The sequence below is a fragment of the Penaeus monodon genome, chromosome 42, assembly GCF_015228065.2.
Source record: "Penaeus monodon isolate SGIC_2016 chromosome 42, NSTDA_Pmon_1, whole genome shotgun sequence".
Lineage (NCBI taxonomy): Eukaryota > Metazoa > Arthropoda > Malacostraca > Decapoda > Penaeidae > Penaeus > Penaeus monodon.
In genome coordinates this window covers 27,716,842-27,736,841 of record NC_051427.1, presented here as the reverse complement: position 1 = coordinate 27,736,841, position 20,000 = coordinate 27,716,842, and the positions used below count along the sequence as shown (strand labels likewise).

Below are 20,000 nucleotides of genomic sequence, written 5' to 3'. Positions count from 1 at the left end.
TCTATTTACAGTTAGGGGCATATGTCATCCACACAATCCAGCATGATTGGACTACTGCCATACAGGACATTATTACCATGTTCGACCCAGGAACGGTGCCAGGCATCGAACCTTCCACAGCACTGAATCTTCTATTTAGTATACTTACTATAATACCTGAGGAGGTATGTGCCATCTTTTTTAAGTTTATTTGTTTATTGTGAAACTGTGAAGTGACAACTTTTTGTGAGACCTGTTTATTGTGTATTGTTCCCAGTTGCTTAAGTTGTTTATTTTTTATTCATATTTCAGTCTTGTCTTGTACTGTATATATATTTCCTCTTGACTTTCAGTTGGAAACTATGCAAGAAGCAATGAGTATCAATAGTAAAGACAAGCAGGTAATAACAGCAGCTGTTAGAAATAGCCATCAGTCAGGTACGTGTGCCATCACTTTCTCCTCCTCTGTGTGTAGACTTTAATTTTGAGTTTGCTTCTCTTATTTTGTATTTTGCTTTTTCCTTTTCTTTTACTTTACAATTTGGTTGATGTCTATATGAATTGATGGTATACAAAATGATTATAGTTATAACATCAGTTTTTATCGTTAATATTGTGGTGTCGGTAGTACTAATTTTTTTCCTGTATCAAAGTTGTATTATGAGATGTGTCTTGTTATATTAAGTTTATGATCAACAGTCAGCATCTTTCCTTTCTACATTTGAATTTTTTTTTTTTTTGCATGCAGTGCTGAGTTTGATCTCCCAAGTGATGCAAGCTGGACAGATCAGCAATGTGATAAAGGAAGTAGTGCTCAAGACTTTGAATGCGTGGCTCAAGCTCTCCTTGCCACTCTCTGAGACCAGAGACCTACTTGTGGCATTAATACCTTACTCCAATTACGCTCTCTTGTGTGAAGTAAGTCTTTTGGATGTGATCTTCAGAAATATTTCTGTCTTAATTGATGTCCCCAAAGATATAATGGTATTAGATTACTGAAGATTAATATTTTAAAAATCATTTCAGCCTGTAATGGAAGCACTAAGAACTGCAGTCACTGATGTTGGTACTTATAACATCCCCAACACAGTGATGGACTTTGTCACACAGATGTTACGGTTGAGGCCTGTGCTGGAGGAGGCTCAGCATGCAAATGATGAGGTAAAACTTACCAGATTATACGTTTGTTTGTTTTTTTCTATGGAAATACTTTCCTAATATGATGATTAAATGTTAGTAACTAGAATGGATATATGAGTGTCTTTTAAGCTATTGTAGTACTCCACTACAGAATATGGTGCTTCATTTTCAGAATACAGCATCATTGGTGTACAGTTTGTTTACCTCTGTAGTTGAATGCCATTCACGGCTATTGCTACAATGTGCCCTTCAAGCAGAGCACCAGGCAACGGTGGTGCAGGTAGTTGCACTTTTACTCCAGTGTGCGGCTACCCCTGGCCAGTACCCTACCGACGAGACTACCTCTAACATTCCCTTCGCTGTTTGGTTTACCATTCAGGTAAGTGCAGGATTTGATGCAAATGATCGGATTTGCTTTTCTATAATGCATTTTACATATATGAAGATGATATGTTTTTCTGAAATAATTTACGTGTTTGGAAACTGTGTTCCAGTATTGATTAGGTGTGATTAATTTCAGGATGATATTATGACATTTGAGGGAGAGCAGCAGGCAGAATTGCTTCAGCTCTTCCAGCCAGTGTACCTGAAATTGGTGGATACCTTCATCCAGAAATCCCTGCTGCCTCCAGATAATGCTTTGTCTGCAGAGGAGAAGGAATGTTCCGTTGTTACAGACAAGACATCTGTGATACCTATGTGAGTGGTGGAAGAGCAGATAGATGTTTTTTTAGATGTTAATCTAAATATAAATATATGGAAACATATTAGGATTAACAAGGGGGTTTGATATATGTACCAAGAGGATAAGTAAATGTAGCTTGAATTTGTTATGATTTTGTTGCAGGCTAACTGGATTTTAAACAAATAAAATGTTAAATAGTATTTTAGGTTATAAAAAAAGGGATTAGAAGGAAGTCAAGGTTGTTGCAAATAATTGAAAAGAGCAAAGGATTTGAAATGTATAATGGAAGTGGGTGTTATGTATTTACATGTTATTTTTTTTTCTTTCTTACAGATGTATGCATATTATGTATTACGAGGAGATATGCTGAGTCATTTAGAAGTTCATCTTAAGGATGCTGTAGTTAAAATGCAGAGTGACCCCACTGACTGGCGGTACTTGGAAGCAGTCCTGCATGCATACTCCTCTGTAGCTGAAACTGTTGCTGAAACAGATAACTTTTATGTGCCACGCTTCATTCAGAGTATACCTCAGATACCATTCTCTGATAATATTCAACTAATATCTGTGGCATTAACAACACTAGGTTGGTTACCAATGCATTTTAAGATAATTTTCTTCACAAATCTCTGCTTATATGTATTAAATAGGTTTATGCATATATGGTTATGGATTGATTTTCATTTTCATTAATGATACTCTCATCTTGATGAAACAAGTCCTCTGTCCATAGTTATATTAATGCATGCTAATTTCAACAGGAGCATATGCAGATTGGCTGAACTACCACCAAGATCACATGCACCATGTCATTCCCCTCATGGTGGAAGGACTTGTAAATGCCTCTCTCGTTGGGGCTGCCTCCCAAGCCCTCAGGGACCTTACGTTAGAGTGCCCTCTCACCATCTCTCCCTTCTCACAACCCATCTTGACAAGCTGTCAGGTTAGATTGCTGCTCTGCTGTGTGATGCATTTTGTTCAGTGACTGCATTAGCAGCTTTTTGTTCATGCTTGTGAGAGAAGTTGTTGAAAGAATGTTTCAGAAATGTTGAAAGTGAAAGTGCTTGTAGGAAGCTATTGAAATTGTATGCAAGAATCCCCTTCTAATTTACTCTACTTTCCTCAACAGAGAGCACTGGAGCAGAGTCGACTTGACAGCGCTGAGACAGAGCGAATCATGACCATCATCAGCCGAGTGCTCTCTGTGGGCAAGGACCAGCCCACTATCATGACCTACCTCAATGCTACCCTCACTCCCTACATCTCACGTCTTAGTCAGCTAAAGGATCTCATGGTGAGTAATGGGTTTTGAGCTGGAAAAGCATAGGTTGCAAATGCATAACAGGGTTGATGAAAGCTTGTATGTATTTGCTAGGTAATAATTGTATGACCAGTCAAGATTTTGGGAAAGATATTTACCCACTACTTCATTGGATCTGGATGACGTGGACTTCTTGTCAGAAAAATTAGGCTATTGGATGGGTGACAGAAATAACTCATCATGGAAAAAATTTGGCAGTTAGCCAGGTTGATTTAGCAGGTCTTCAGGAAGAGGCTCATTTACAAGCTCCTGCAGGATTTCCACCTGCTTATGAGGATTTTGCATATCATCTGTAAGCCATACTTGGGAAAGGACGATCTCCATCTCCTACATGTGGACACTATGTCCACATGTAGGAACCTATTCCTGCCTGTCATTATTGCCAAAGCAGGGAGTATTATGGAAATGTTATTATATGAAAATATGATATATATTATGGAGTCTGGTCAACAAAAAGAGTCAATTACCCTCTTGATGAAGCATTATTAACCTGATGGCAATGGGTAACAGAAATCTCTGAGTGTAATAAACTCTGGTGATTTCTTGCAACAGCCAGACACTGCATGCGGGAGTCTGCTACATGAAGCGGAACTTCCTGCTCCAAGCACTCTGGTGCGCTGCTGTGTGTACAGCCATACCCTGCAGACCAATCAGTATGTTATGACGCCTTTACACGTGACCCATCGGGAATGGGTTAATGACAAACAACTCAGAAACATTAAAAACTTGTCTACAAAAAAAGAGATAATAGCATTGTGAAGAGGAGGCAAGCAGTCTTGCTGTCTTGCATGAGAGTTCAGATGGACTGGGCCACAAGCCACATACCTGGGGAAGTCTCCATTCAAATAAGCCTAATTTACAGATTTTGTTTCAAGTGCGAGCTAAGGCCTGAACCCAATAAGTTACTCAGAGTGACAGCCAAGAAATAGTTGGTTAGAAATGGTGTTTGTGCAAGCCAAAATCATTGCAGTAAAAAGTGGAAGTTTGTATCTTGTCGTGGAAGATGACAGAAGAATTTAAGGGCATAAAGAGTATGGATAATGGCTTGTGTGAACAGTGTGAAAATTAGTGATTTCAAAAGTACTGTGATCTTAGAAAACACATGATAATAGAAATAAAAAAGATTATTGAGATGTGTATGTTTTTTCAAGTACAATTTTTTGTAACCTTGATTGAAATGTAAATTTGGTGTAATGCTAATCCCCTGCCCCATAAAAACATACAAGTTTTAGAACCACTGAAAAGTTCTGGCCATGGAAATCAGTTAGTGATATAAAGAAATGTTTTATATTGCTTTGTAAGCTGAAGAATATTATCAAGAAATACCATACCTAAATAGTTGCAAAACACACAATCTCTGTTATAATGGGAAAGAAAGTGAACTTAAATTTTGTTGTTGTTATTGTTGATGTGGCTTTGGACTTTTGAGATGACTTGCTGAAAGTTTTTTTTTTTTTCTAAGATACAGAAGATAGTTCTTTGTTTTCTTCTTCTTTCTCTTCTTAACCTCTATGATCTGGATGCCATGACCATCAGGTCTTGAAAATTTTTGGCTTGAGAGGTGGATGATGTGAACATGCTGCCATGGAAAAAATTGGCTCAGGTCCTGGGTGACAGCAACATACTGCACGAGAATTTTGGCTGAAGGCTGGGGTTGTGGGAATGACTCCCCATGAGTGCGCAAAGTCCTTGAGGGCAATTAGACTCGGTGGATATTTAGGAAGGGGCTTTTACATTATTTCCATTGAGGATTCCTCCTGCTGAGGATCCTATTCCTGCCCACCATGACAGCTGACACAGGTTGTATTACAGAAAATTGAATATTAGAAAATGGATTAACAAAATGTTACTTATTATTTTTATTATTGCACTGAGTTTGGGACTACGTAGAGGGATGATATGTGCAAGGAAAATAGGCTTTCACCATTTGGATAAAGCTAATGAAAGGACAATTAAAGACACTGAAAAATGGCAAAAAAGCTAAAATTGCTTATATAGAAAAAGAGAAAATAACTTTGCAGAGGGGAGGCATGGAGTCGCCGCTGCACATGAGTGTTCATGTGTGCCCAGCTTACAAGTTGTACATTTGTCAGAGTGGCTGCTAAAGTAAGCCTAGTGCCCTTATTTTGGGCCAGGTACGTTCGGTGAAATATCTGGATCCAAGGAGTTAATAAAGAATGCTTTTGCACAATAGGAATATGTAGTGAATGGTAAAAATGGAATTACATTTGTGTTTTATATAGAATGTTCAAATGACTTTTATTTGTGTGCCTTCTTACATGACTGGGAAAAATTATGCTTATTTTCATGCCTAAATGATGTGTTAATGTGTAAAATATATTTTTGATGTAGATTTCTTTTGAGAGATAATAATGAAGTAGATAAGAATTAAAGCCACTAAAAGACTTTTTCTGGCCTTCAGCAATTTCTTAAAAACTTGGACAATGTACAAAGTCACCCTATATTGTCCAGAACCAGTGAGTCAATTAGAGATATTCATTTTGTTTACATTTCCCTGCTTGTCAGAAGTCCCCCCACTCTCCTCAGCAGTCGCCCAATTCCAGGGTTGCAGTTAAACAACACAGTTCTAGTGATACGGGAACAAAAGTTTTCATTAGCAAGGGTTACCCATATTAAGCTTCTGGGTTATTTTGATTTACGCATTTCAGTGATGAGTAATAGTATAAAAACCTTACAAAGGATGTGAAGTCGTCCCAAATCTGAAATGATTCTGATTATTTGGACTTTCACATTCTTATTGTTATTTGTCATTTTCTTAATATTCCCCCACCCCATTGATTTTGCAGTAAAAATTGCATAATTTTTCCTTTCACCTTATCATAGATAGAAAACTTTTCTCTTTATTTTGATTTTTTATGAAAATCCAGATTAGGATAGAATTAGTGATACTTACATTTTGAGAGAGAAATTTCCTAAAAAGAAAGGTTCCATAGTATTTACTGTGAACATCCTAACAAAGGTAAATAATGGTGTGTGATAAATTTGATCTAATGTTCCTTTGTTATTTTTAATGAAGATGAAATCAGAGTACAAGGGAGTTGATTCTGTGCCTTCTGCCCATACAGGGGAGTGGCCTTTCACGAGAGCAACACAACGAGCTGGTCTCCCTCCTCAAACTCCTCTCCTGTATGTCTCGGCATCTCAACCTCAACAACACAGCTGTGGAGGAGGATGACGATGAAGATGGAACTACAAGAAGACATTCCCAAGTATTATTATTTTCTTTTATTTATTCATATTATATACATATATACATATATTATGTATATATATTATGTACATGTATTATACATATACATATATACATATATACATATATATGTACATATAATTATATATATATACATGTATTATATATATACATGTATTATATATATACATGTATTATATATATACATGTATTATATATATACATGTATTATATATATACATGTATTATATATATACATGCATTATATATATACATGCATTATATATATACATGCATTATATATATACATGCATTATATATATACATGCATTATATTAATGCATATATATACATGCATTATATATATACATGCATTATATATATACATGCATTATATATACATGCATTATATATATACATGCATTATATATATACATGCATTATATATATACATGATTATATATATACACCATGCATTATATATATACATGCATTATATAAGACAGGATTAGATATGTACAGATTATATATGTACAGCATTGATATATATACATGCTTACTATATATACATGCATTATAGATATCATGCATTATATATATACATGCATTATATATATACATGCATTATATAGTATACATGACATATATATAGTACATGCACTATATATATACATGCATTATTATATATACATGCATTTATATATATACAGCATTATATATATTACATGCAGGATATTTATACATGGCTGTAGTATATATACTGCATTAGATATAGAAGGCATTTATTATAATGACATGCATTAGAGGAGAACAGGCAGGAGAAGAGACAGGCAGGGATAGAGATACAGGCATGAAAGAGAGAGCAGGCAGGACAGATAGACAGGCAGGAGAGAGAGACATGCAGGATGAAGTGAGGACATGACATGAGGAGAACATGCAGGAGAGAGAGAAAGGGAGAGATGAGAGAGAGAGAGAGCGAGAGATAGAGAGGATAGAGAAGAGAGAGAGAGAGCAGTAGAGAGAGAGAGGGAGAGAGGAGAGAGAGGAGAGAGAGAGAGAAGGAGAGAGAGAGAGATACAGGAGAGAGAGGAGAGAGAGAGGAGAGAGATAGAGATGAGAGAATAGATATAGAAGAGAGAGATAGAGGAGATGATGAGACGAGACATAGAACAGAGACAGATACATAGACAGAAGACAGAGTACAGAGACAGTACGACAGAGACATAGACAGAGAGAAGAGAGATAATGAGAGAGAGAAGAGAGAGGAGAGATATAATATATATTTATGATATATATATATATCATATATATGATATATATAGAATATATATATATATATATATATATGATATAGATATATATCGATATAGAGATATATAGAGATATATATATATATAGATATATATGAATATATATATATATTGATATAGATATCTAATGTAGAGAAGATATGTATACTATTTCCCATATATGATATATATGTATATATATGTAGATATGTTCATATATATATGTAATTATATGTAATATATAATGTATATAGCTAGGTATATATAGATGTATTTATAGTAGATATATGTTAGATATATATTAATATAGGATATATATATATCTATATATGATTAATAATTATGATATAGATATATATATATATATATATATATGATATCTATAATCATGATATAATATATGATATATATATGAGGAGGATCGATATAGGAGATAGAGATTAGGATAGAGAGTACAGGATAGATCAGACATGAGATGAATATATAGGAGAGATATACGAGGAGAGATAGACATGATAGAGAGATATGGATAGAGACGAGATATAGATGGAGTGAGATAGAGAGAGAGAGAGAGATACAGTATAGATATATATATATATAAGAGAGAGATATATATATAATATATATATATATATATATATATTGAGGTAGTATATAGATATATATATATCGAGATATAGGATATATATATTATATATATAATGGATATATATATATATATATAGGTTGATCTATATATTATAGATAACTAGATATGATGATATATAAGATATATATAATATAGATATGTGATAGATATATATAGATATATATATATGTGTGAGATATACAGATCATCGATAATATAGGGGATCTATATACGAGAGATATATGAGAGTAGATATATGTGATATATATAAGATAGAGAGAGTAGAGACAGTAGGGAGAGAGAGAGAGAGAGAGAGAGATAGAGAGAGAGAGAGATATAGAGAGAGAGAGAGAGAGGAGAGAGAGAGAGAGACGAGGACAGAAAGAGGATGAGAGAGAGCGAGAGAGATGGATATAGATAGGATAGCGCGAGAGAACGGAGAGATGAGAGTAGAGAAGAAGAGGACCAAGATCTAGGAGAGAGAGAGTGATAGAGATATAGGAGGAGAGAGAGAGAGAGAGATGAGAGAGAACAAAGGAGAGGAGAGAGAGCATAGGAGAGAGAGAAGAGCAGAGACGAGAGAGTAGAGCAGCGAGAGAGAGAGAGAGACCGAAGTAGAGAAGACAGAGATAGAAGAGAAAGTAGGAGAAGAGAGGACGAGAGAGAGAGGAGAGAGATCAAGAGAGAAGAGCAGAGATGAGAGAGAGCCTGAGAGAGACGAGCGAGAGAGGCAGAGAGAGAGATAGATAGAGGCAGAGTGTAGGAGAGGAGAGAGAGCGAGAGAGAGCGAGGAGAGAGAGGCGATAGAGAGAGAGGAGGAGAGGAGAGAGAGGAGAGAGATAGGATAGGATGAGAGAGGAGAGAGAGAGAGCGAGAGAGAGAGAGAGAGAGACAGAGAGAAGCGAGAGAGAATAAGAGAGAGAGAGAGAGGAGAGAGAGAGATTAAGTATAGAGAGATGATAGGTATAGTATAGGAGGGATAGAGATATAAGTATATATATAGATAGAGATTATATAGATACGTATCGATATATATAGAGATAGATATATAGATATATATGAGATATATATATATTATGATAATATGATAATAGATAGATATGATATATATGAGATAGAGATATAGAGAGCAGAGAGAGAGTATATGAGATAAGACAGAGAGATATATAGAGAGATAGAGAGAGGATAGAGAGAGAGAGAGGTATAGAGAGAGAGAGAGAGAGAGAGAAGAGAAGAGAGAGAGAGAGAGAGAGAGAGGTAGAGAGAGAGAGAGAGAGAGAGAGAGGAGAGAGATGAGAGCGAGAGAGCGAGAGAGGAGGAGCGAGAGAGGAGAGAGGAAGAGAGAGGAGAGGGAGAGAGAGCAGAGAGAGAGAGAGGAGAGAGATAGATAGAGAGAGAAGAGAGTGAAGAGAGAGAGAGAAGAGCGAAGAGAGAGAGCGAGAGAGAGAGAGAAGAGAGAGTAGAGAGAGAGAGAGAGAGAGATAGAGAGAGAGAGAAGGAGATCGATAGAGAGAGAGATAGACGAGCGATAGAGAGAAGAGAGAGAGAGAGAGAGAGATGCGAGAGAAGAGAGAGAGATAGACAGAGGAGAGAGAGAGAGAGTGAGAGAGAGAAAGATGAGAAGAAGGAGCGTAGAGAGAGCTCAGAGAGGAAGAGAGAACGAGGAGAGAGAGAGAGATGAGAGAGAGAGAGTCGAGAGGATGAGATATATAGAGAGATAGAGTAGATGAGGAAAGAGCGAAATAGAGGAGATAGAGAGAGAGGGATGAGAAGGAGAGAGAGCGAAGGAGAGTATAGAGAGAGAGGAGAGAGGAGCTATTAAGGAGCGATGTAAGATGAGAGATAGTAGAGATTGAGGAGAGAGATAGAGAGGAGATAGATATAGATGAGAGAAAGAGCGAGAGAGATATAGAGAAGAGAGTAGAGACCATATATAGGAGAGAGAGGAGAGCGAAGAGGAGATAGGATATGATAGATATATATATATATATCTATAGAGATTATATATAGTATATAGAATATAAATATATAGAGATAGATAGATATAGAGATAATATATATCTATATATAGAGAAGTATATATAGAATATGGAGAGAGTATATTATGATGGATATATGAGGATGAGAGAGAGAGAGTAGATAGAGATAAGAGAGAGATAGATAAGAGAGCGAGAGAGATGATAGATAGCATAGAGATAGAGAGATGAGATAGTAGAGGAGAGTATAGATATAGACAGAGGAGGATAGGAGAGAGATGAGATAGAGGAGAGAGCGGAGACGATGAAGAGAGAGATATGAGAGCGAGATAGTATATAGAGATATATATAGATAGAGAGAGATATATAGATGATATAGAGATATAGAGGTTATATAGATAGATAGATATTATAATAGATAATGATGATGAGTCAAAGTTTGTTTGTTAGATATATAATATAGTATATCTAGATCTATAATATATATATATATATATATATTATATATATTAATGTATATATATATATACAATATATATAAATCTATATTTATAGATATAGATATATATATATTATAGATATATAGTAGTATAATATATATATATATAGATCTTATATATTATGTATATATATATCTAGTATATTTATATATATATATATATATATATATATATATATTGATATATAATAATTATATATATATGATAAATTGTATATTATATATAATGTATGTGCATATATATGTTATATTATGTATGTATATATATATGTATAATATGAAATGTACATATACCTATCTCTGAGTGTAGGTATGTGTACACTTGTATAAATAAGTGCAGTAGTGCACAACATGTATGTATTTATATGTATATAATGTCACATTGTTTAATTTTTTTTTTTTCCTTTTCTTTTCTGTTACTAATTATTTTCCTTGGGACCAAATGGTTTATTGACATTATTAATATAATTTTTAATTTACCACATACAACTACTAATATTGTGTTATTGATGATAAATTATGATTGATTGTTGTTATTTAATACTTTTGCATTTCAGGCAGTCAGTGGAGGGCCCCAGCCTTTGCTCTTGGTTTTGCAACAGTTGATGCCTCTTCTGTCTGCCATTGCCTCAAAAGCATCAACAGATCAGGAAGTGATAGAGGTGAGCTTCAGTTGACACCCCTCTCTCTCTCTCTCTCTCTCTCTCTCTTCTCTCTCTCTTTCTCTCTCTCTCTTCCTCTCTCTCTCTTTCTCTCTTCTTTTCTCTCTCTCTCTCTTCTTTCTCTCTCTCTTTCTCTCTCTCTTTTCGCTCTTCTTTCTCTTCCTTCTCTTCTCTCTCTTTCTCTCTCTCTCTTTTCTCTCTCTCTCTTTCTCTCTCTCTTCTCTCTCTCTCTCTTCTCTCTCTCTCTCTCTCTCTCTCTCTTTTGATTGATCAATAGATAGATAGATAGATAGCTTGATAGACAAGATATACAAGATAGATAAGATGGATAAGACAGAAAGTAAGAAGTAAGCTTTAGTTGATGTTTAGCGTGTGGGACATTCTTCTTATTGGAACATCTTTGTTGTTGAGAATTAATGTTGGGTACGTAGCTATCTGAGAATATTCTCTTTTTGGTATAGAAGAGTGGGTATATTTGTTCTGTTTGTAAGTGTAGTTTTCTGATGTATTTTTAAAAATTCAAATGTTTTTTTTAATCAAAAGATGTCTTCATAAAAGACAGTTGAAGAGTTAATTTAATATTTTTTATTATTTTTTTCCAGGCACTGTGTAAACTCTTGAAAAACAGTATAAGCACTTTGGTAGATGACTGTGTGGCGATCTTGCCAGCAATCCTAGAAATTATACCTCAGCTCTATGAAGCATCACTCAACCCAGCAATATTAGATTTAGTCAAACAGGTAAAGTGTCTTTCTGTGTAAGATATTGGTAATTGGTTGCCTTTTGTTAGTAACATGTATATAGATAGATAGATAGATAGATAGATAGATAGATAGTAGAGAGGAGTGATAGATAGGATAGATAGAAGATAGATAGATAGATAGATAGAACATATATATGATATGGAGTATATGATGAGTATATATGGGAGATGTCTATGTTGAGATATAGTTATATATGTATATGTTATATGAGCTGTAGATAGGGATATGTATTATGTCTAGGTAATAGACATGATAGGAATATACGGAGAGGTAATAGACGGGAGTATGAGGATAGATGTATAGATAGATAAGAGATAGAGATATAGATAGAGATATGAGTATAGGAGATAGTCTATGGAGGAAATAGACAGAAGATACAGAGACAGAGACATGAGAAACGACACAGAGAATAGACATAGACAGAACAGAGAATATAAGAGGTACAGAGAAGTAAACATGGAGACACACACACACACACACAACACACAAAACAAACACACACACCACACAAACACACACACACACACACACACACACAACACACACACACACAAAACACACACACACAACACACACCACACACACACACACCACACAGATGAGAGATGAGAGAGATAGTACGAGATGAGAGAGAGGAGAGAGCGAGAGAGAGAGGAGAGAGAGAGATATGAGAGGAGAGAGAGAGAGATAGGAGAGGAGAGAGAGAGAGAGACACAACAGAGAGACAGAGCCTGAGAGACAGAGACAAGAGAGACAGAGAACATAGAGAGGGAGTACAGAGAGACGGAGAACAGAGGATAGACGTAGACAAGAGAGAGAGCAGAGAGAGAAGAGATAGATAGATGAGAGAGAGAGAGATAGAGAGAATGAGGGGAGAGAGAGAGGGAGAGAGAGAGAAAGAGAGAGGAGAGAGAGAGGAGGGGGGAGGGGGGGGGGGGAGGCCAGGGTAGCAGCACGGAAAGAGGGGGGGGTAGAGGCTAGAGGAGAGAGCGAGATGAGAGAGAGACAGGGAGAGAGAGAGAGGAGAGGAGAGAGAGGAGATAGAAGAGACACCAGAGAGAGACAGAGAGAAGAGGCAGAGAGAGATGAGAGACAGAGACAGAGAGAGAGGACAGAGATGGAGACAGAGAGACAGAACAGAGTAAGAGACACAGAGACAGAGAACCCGAGACAGATAAAGATGGCAGAGGAAGAACAGACAGAGACAGAGCCAGAGAGAGAGCGAGAGAGAGAAGCAGGGTATGAGGAGAGACATGAGAGAGTAGACAGGAGAGAGAGACAGAGAGAGAGGCCAGACGAGGAGAGAACATGGATAGAGAGACATGAGAGAGAGAGACAGAGAGAGATGAGACAGAGAGAGAAGAGACAGAGAGAGAGAGACATGAGACATTTGGAGACAGAGACATAAAGAGACAGAGAAGAGAGATCGGTAGATAGATATAGGGCGAGTACGGAGGGAGAGAGAGAAGGGAGAGAGAAGAGGGAGAGATGAGAGAGGGCGAGAGAGATGAAGACGTGAGAGAGAGAGAGGGAGAGAGAGAGAGAGAGAGAGAGAGAGAGCGAGAGAAGAGAGAGCGAGAGATACAGATAGAGAGAAAGCGAGAGGAGAGAGAGAGAGAGGATAAGAGAGAGAAGACAGAGAGTAGATGAGAGTAGAGAGAGGGAGACCAGAGAGATGAACATGATAGAAGAGATGAGAGACGAGAGAAGAGAGAGAGAGGGGGAGAGAGAGAGAGAGAGAGAGAGGACAGGGAGAGGGTGATGAGTAGAGTAGAGAGAGAGATCGAGAGAGAGAGAGAGATGGAAAGAGAGAGAGATGACAGAGGATACAGGGAGACATACTGTAGTAGAGGGAGTAGAGGGCAGATGAGAGAGAGGCAGCAGAGAAGAGATGAGACAGAGAGCGAGATGAGAGAAGAGATAGAGAGACGAGAGAGAGAGAGAGAGAGAGAGAGAGAGAAGAGAGATAGTAAGGAGAGAAGAGAGATGAGAGAGAGAGATAGACGACAGAAGAGCGAGATGAGAGATGAGAGAGAGAGAGAGAGAGAGAAGAGAGAGGAGAGAGGAGAGAGAGAGAGAGACACAGAGAGAGAAGAGGAGAGAGAGGAGAAAGAGATAGAGACGAGTAGAAGAGAGAGACGACAGAGCGAGAGCAGATTAGGCTAGGAGAGAGAGTATAGCGGAGAGATAGAGAGAGTACGAAGAAGACAGAGAGAGAGAGATAGAGAGTAGAGGGTAGATGATGAATAATAGAGAGAGAGAGAGAAAGAGAGAAGAGAGCGGAAACAGAGAGAGTATGTAGAGAGCGAGATAGATATAGAGAGCTAGAGAGATATTGAGAGCGAGAGCGTTATAGAGGAAGATATAGATATACATCGATTAGATATAGTAAGATATACATATAGATATTACAACATAGAGATACATATAGTATATATCACATATAGATATATATATATCTATATGTATATATATAGAGTATAATATACATATGTATAGAGATAGACGGGAGAGAGGATAGATGGAGGGAAGAGAGGAGGAGTTATAGAGGAGAGAGAATACGAGAGAGAGGAGAGAGCGTAGAGATGAGGAGATGATTGATAGGGAGAGAGAGTATAGGAGAATAGAGAGAGAGTAGAGAGAATAGAAGACAAAGAGAGAGAGACACGCGGAAGAGAGAGACAGAGAGAGAGAGAGAACAGGAGAGTAGATTAGCTAGAGAGAGAGAGAAGAGAAGAGCGTGAAGAGAGGAGAGAGAAGAGAGAGACGAAGATAGAAGAGAGAGAGAGAGAGAGAGAGAGAGCGATGAGAGAGAAGATGAGTATCGAGAGAGAGAGAGAGAGGAGCCACACACACACACACACACACACACACACACACACACACACACACACAGCCACACACACCACACAAACACACACACACACAAAACACACACGATAGATACAGAGGGCGGGGGGAGATGAGAGGAAACACACACACGCACAACACACAACACACACACTACACCAACACACCACACACACACACACACACGCACCCACACTACACACACACACACACACACACACCACACACACACCACCACACCACCACACACAGACACAACACACACACCCACACACACACACACACACACACACACACCACACACACACACCACACACACACACACACACACACAACACACACACACACACACACACCAACCATACACACACACACACACCACCACACACAACGCACCACACGCACACCTCCGCCCCACCCCCCCCACACGCACACACGCACACACCACGCACACACCCACAACACACAACACACACAACACACACCAAATACACAAACCCCCAAACACACAACACACACAACACACACACCACAGGGAGAGAGACAGAGAGATAGGAGAGAGAAGAGGATAGAGAGATGGCCACGAGAGAGATAGAAGTAGATATACGAGAGAGAGAGAGAGTTCGAGAGATAGAGAGAGGAGGAGAAGAGAGAGAGAGAGGAGTGAGAGAGAGAGAGAGAGAAGAGAGAGAGAGAGAGAGAAGAGATAGAAGAGGAATGAGAGAGAGAGAGAAGAGAGAGATCGTATAGAGAATAGAGAGAGAGCGCTATAGAGATAGAGAGTAGCGAGATGATGATGAGAGAGAGATATATATATATATATAGATGTATATTACATATAGATATCTTATAAGCGATATATGAGGGATTGAGAGTAGATATATATATGAGATATATAGAGAGAGGTATAGTATATATAGAGATATATATAGGATAGATATAGGATAGATATATAGAAGGTATATTATAGATAGATAGAGTATTGAGATAGAGTATAGAGATATATATATATATATATATATATATATAATATATATATTTATATTATATATATATATATATAATATATCTATATATATACTGATAGATATTTGATATTATATATATATTATATATATATATATATATTATAATATATATAAATTATTATATATTCTATATATATCTATGTATCTATATATATCTATATATATCTACTATATTCTAATCTATATATATATATATATATATAATATATCATTATATATATATATATATATATATATTCTCATGTATCGATAGATATATTATATAAAACATAATTATAATCTCTCTCTCTCTCTCTCTCTCTCTCTCTCTCCTTATCTCTCTCGCTCTCCTCTCTCTCTCTCTCTCTCTCTCTCTCTCTCTATCTCTGTCTATCTCTGTACTCTCTCTGTCTCTCTCTGTCCTCTCGGTCTCTCTAGGTCTCCTCTCTCTCTCTCTGTCTCTCTATGTCTCTCTCTGTCTCTCTCTGTCGCGCTCTGGCGCGTGCTCGGTCGTGCGCGCGGGCGTCGCGTCGCCGCGCGGCTCTTCGCGCGCGCCGGCGACTCCGCGCGCGCGTGCCGCTCTCGCGTCGCGGCGCGCTCATCGGCGTGCTCGCGCGCGAGAGATATAATATATAGAGAGAGAGATAATAGATAGAGATGGAGTACAGAGCGAGATATATATATAGATTATATATATAGATAGATATAGTAGAGTAGAATATATATATAGAGTAGAGGCCAGAGAGTATATATAGATATAGATAGCACTTATAATATAGACATATGTACAGATATATTATAGCGATAGATGGGTACAGAGATATATATACGAGATGAGACATATATAGATGTATATTATAGATATATATATATATATATATATATATATATATGTACTAATATGTATATAGCTATAGATGTAACTATCTAATATATATTATATATAATATAGATATATAGTAGATAGATGATATATATATATATATAGATATTATGTACGATATGATATATTTATTATATATATATATATAGAATAAGAGATAGATATATAGATAGTATCTTATAGATATATAAGAAGGATAGATAGATAATAGTTATATATATAGGAGACTATAAGTATGTATAGACATTATGATAGATATAGATATAAGAGAAGATATCTCTTAGATAGATAGATATTATAGAGATATGGACGAGATAATATATGTAACTATGCATATATAGGTACTAGATATAGATATGTACTAAAGAGATATATATAGAGATAGATGAGATAGAGACATATATAGATGATATAATTATAATGATATAGATATATATAGGACTATAATATATAGATGTTACTATAATATTATATATATATGTACTATATCGATAGAATATGTACTATATATATAGATAGGTACTATATATTATATAGTATATAGATTATAATATAGATATATATATATATATCTATATATAATATTAATATATATATATATATGTATATAATATGATATATATATATAATATAATATATATATATTTAAATATATATATAAATATATAGTATATATATATATATATATACTAGGATATATAGATGATATAATATGGACTAGTGATATGCTATATAGATATGTACTATCAGATTATATAGAGATTATAGATATAGAGATAGATAGATAGATATAGTTATAGAGATATAGTATTATATATATAGAAGTAGTACATATATTGATATATAGATATTATATATATATATAGATAAGATATATATTTAGGGACATATGATATTGATAATCTATATATCTAGGTACATGTAGTATATAGATATATAGATATATATCTATATTATATATAGGGACATATCGATATAGCTATATATATTATATGTATATATATATATCGATATATAGTGAGATATATTATATTAGATATTAGTAATAGCGATGAGTAGTATAGATAGATATATATATTATATAGAAGTATATATATATATATGTATTATGAATATAGATAGAGATAGAGCTACAGCTTATTAGATATTCTATATATATCTTATAGATATATATATATATATCTATATATATTATATATATATATATAGGACATATATAGATAGATTATAAGATATTATAGTATAGAGATATATAATAATATATCTAGAGATCTTAGTAATATAGGTATAGAGTCTATATGATATATATAATAGCATATAAGGATATATATATATATATAGATATATATATAATGATATAGAGTATGGGGATAGACTAGTATATATATATATGTACTCGATATTATATATATTAATGTTACTATAGATGATATATATATATAGACATATACTATATGCTTATATAGTTAGAGAGATAGAGATAGAGATATAGATATAGAGAGATAGATATATTATAGATATGACTTATATATATATATATAGAGATAGTATATATATATATATATATAGATATATATATTATATCTATATATATAATTATATATGTATATATACTATATAAATATATATATATATATATATAACATAATATATATCTACTATATTTATATTTGGTAATTATATATGTATATATATATGTAAGTTATGATCTATATATGAGATATCTATGTATAATATATGTATCTATATGTATAGATAGATGTATATATATGTATATAATGTATCTATATATATAATATATATATAATACTATATATAGACATAAATATTATATATCTATATATATATATTATATATATATATAATATATATATAGATATATATATATATATATATATATATTATAAGGAATGATATATCTTATATGATATATCATATATATATCTAATATATTCATAATATGTAGACTATATGAAATTTAAACATAATTGGGTGCCTTCAACTTTTGAATAAGAAAGTAGATATTTTCTTGACAAGACAAGACCTAAAAAGAAGGAAGAGAGAAAACACATATGACACTTACCTGCCAAAAGGTTTCACCCTCGCAAGCATCAAATGTATTCATTTCTAGTATTCTTTTCTCTTCCTTCTCAATAACAATTACACATCAATAACAATTAAGGTGCAGCTAACTGATAGAGGTGAAAGTAATGTGCTTATGAACCTCTGTTTTATTATAATTAATGAATTAAGATCATATATGTAATACAACAGTCTCATGACTGAAAAAGGGGTGACAATTACATCTAACCTTTGTTTTCACTTTGGACAAACAGGCAATTATGTTAAATGGAAATCAGTTTGTAAATGTGTGGAAAGGGAAAAGGAAATGTATGTAAAGACACTCAGATAATGTATTTGCACATTTTCATATTTAATATATTTATGCATGTTTTTTTTTAGATTATTATTTAAATTTTATTTATTTATTTATTTTTTTAACTTGTCATCTTTAGCATTAAAAAATTAATACAAGGACTATGTCTGTTTTTCTCAAGCTTTCTCAAGCATTTCATTTCAAGTATTAAAATTTGAGTGACAAAATTTGTTTAGACCTTAGTTTTTACTTTGTTTATTTAATTCATTGTTTGTGGGTGTGGCCCAAAATCTGGCTATTGGACTTACTTGAGTGGTGACTCCTCCGGGTATGTGGCTATTAGGCCCAGTGGACATGAACACTCGTGCGGTGTCAAGACTACTTGCCTCCCCTTTCCAGTGTTGCTATCTCTTTTTCTCCAAAAGCATTTTTTGCCAATTTCCAGGGTCTGTCTTTGTCGCTTGATATGCTGTATAAAGATCATAATATATAATTTACTGTTACCTTTGCACAGACTCCATATCATATCTAGTAAGTCCATAATTCTGTGCAGTATTAATAATTGTAAGTAACATTTTATTATATGTAATTTTTAAAGATTTTTGTGATTCTAAATTTTCTGTAATACAATAATCATCCCAATTACAGCTTGTCATTCTGTTTGGTCGAGAGGGTAGTCAAGAGGCCAACATGGGCGTCCTGCTACGGATGGTGACGAAAATACACTGA

At 34.8% G+C, this 20,000-nt stretch overlaps 1 protein-coding gene across 1 annotated transcript in view; it reads left to right on the top strand.

The window, feature by feature from the left end:
• LOC119599376 (importin-13-like) overlaps positions 1–19,989 on the top strand; it is a gene marked incomplete at its 3' end in the record, with an annotated part of 48,697 nt that extends 28,708 nt beyond the window's left edge. The window contains 14 exon segments of the mRNA XM_037949148.1: positions 12–164; positions 333–417; positions 728–897; positions 1,006–1,140; positions 1,292–1,498; positions 1,640–1,778; positions 1,781–1,818; positions 2,138–2,390; positions 2,566–2,747; positions 2,934–3,098; positions 6,212–6,355; positions 11,286–11,390; positions 11,993–12,130; positions 19,920–19,989. Coding sequence (XP_037805076.1) covers positions 12–164; positions 333–417; positions 728–897; positions 1,006–1,140; positions 1,292–1,498; positions 1,640–1,778; positions 1,781–1,818; positions 2,138–2,390; positions 2,566–2,747; positions 2,934–3,098; positions 6,212–6,355; positions 11,286–11,390; positions 11,993–12,130; positions 19,920–19,989 — 1,984 coding nt within the window.
• Between the last annotated feature and the right edge of the window lie 11 nt (positions 19,990–20,000).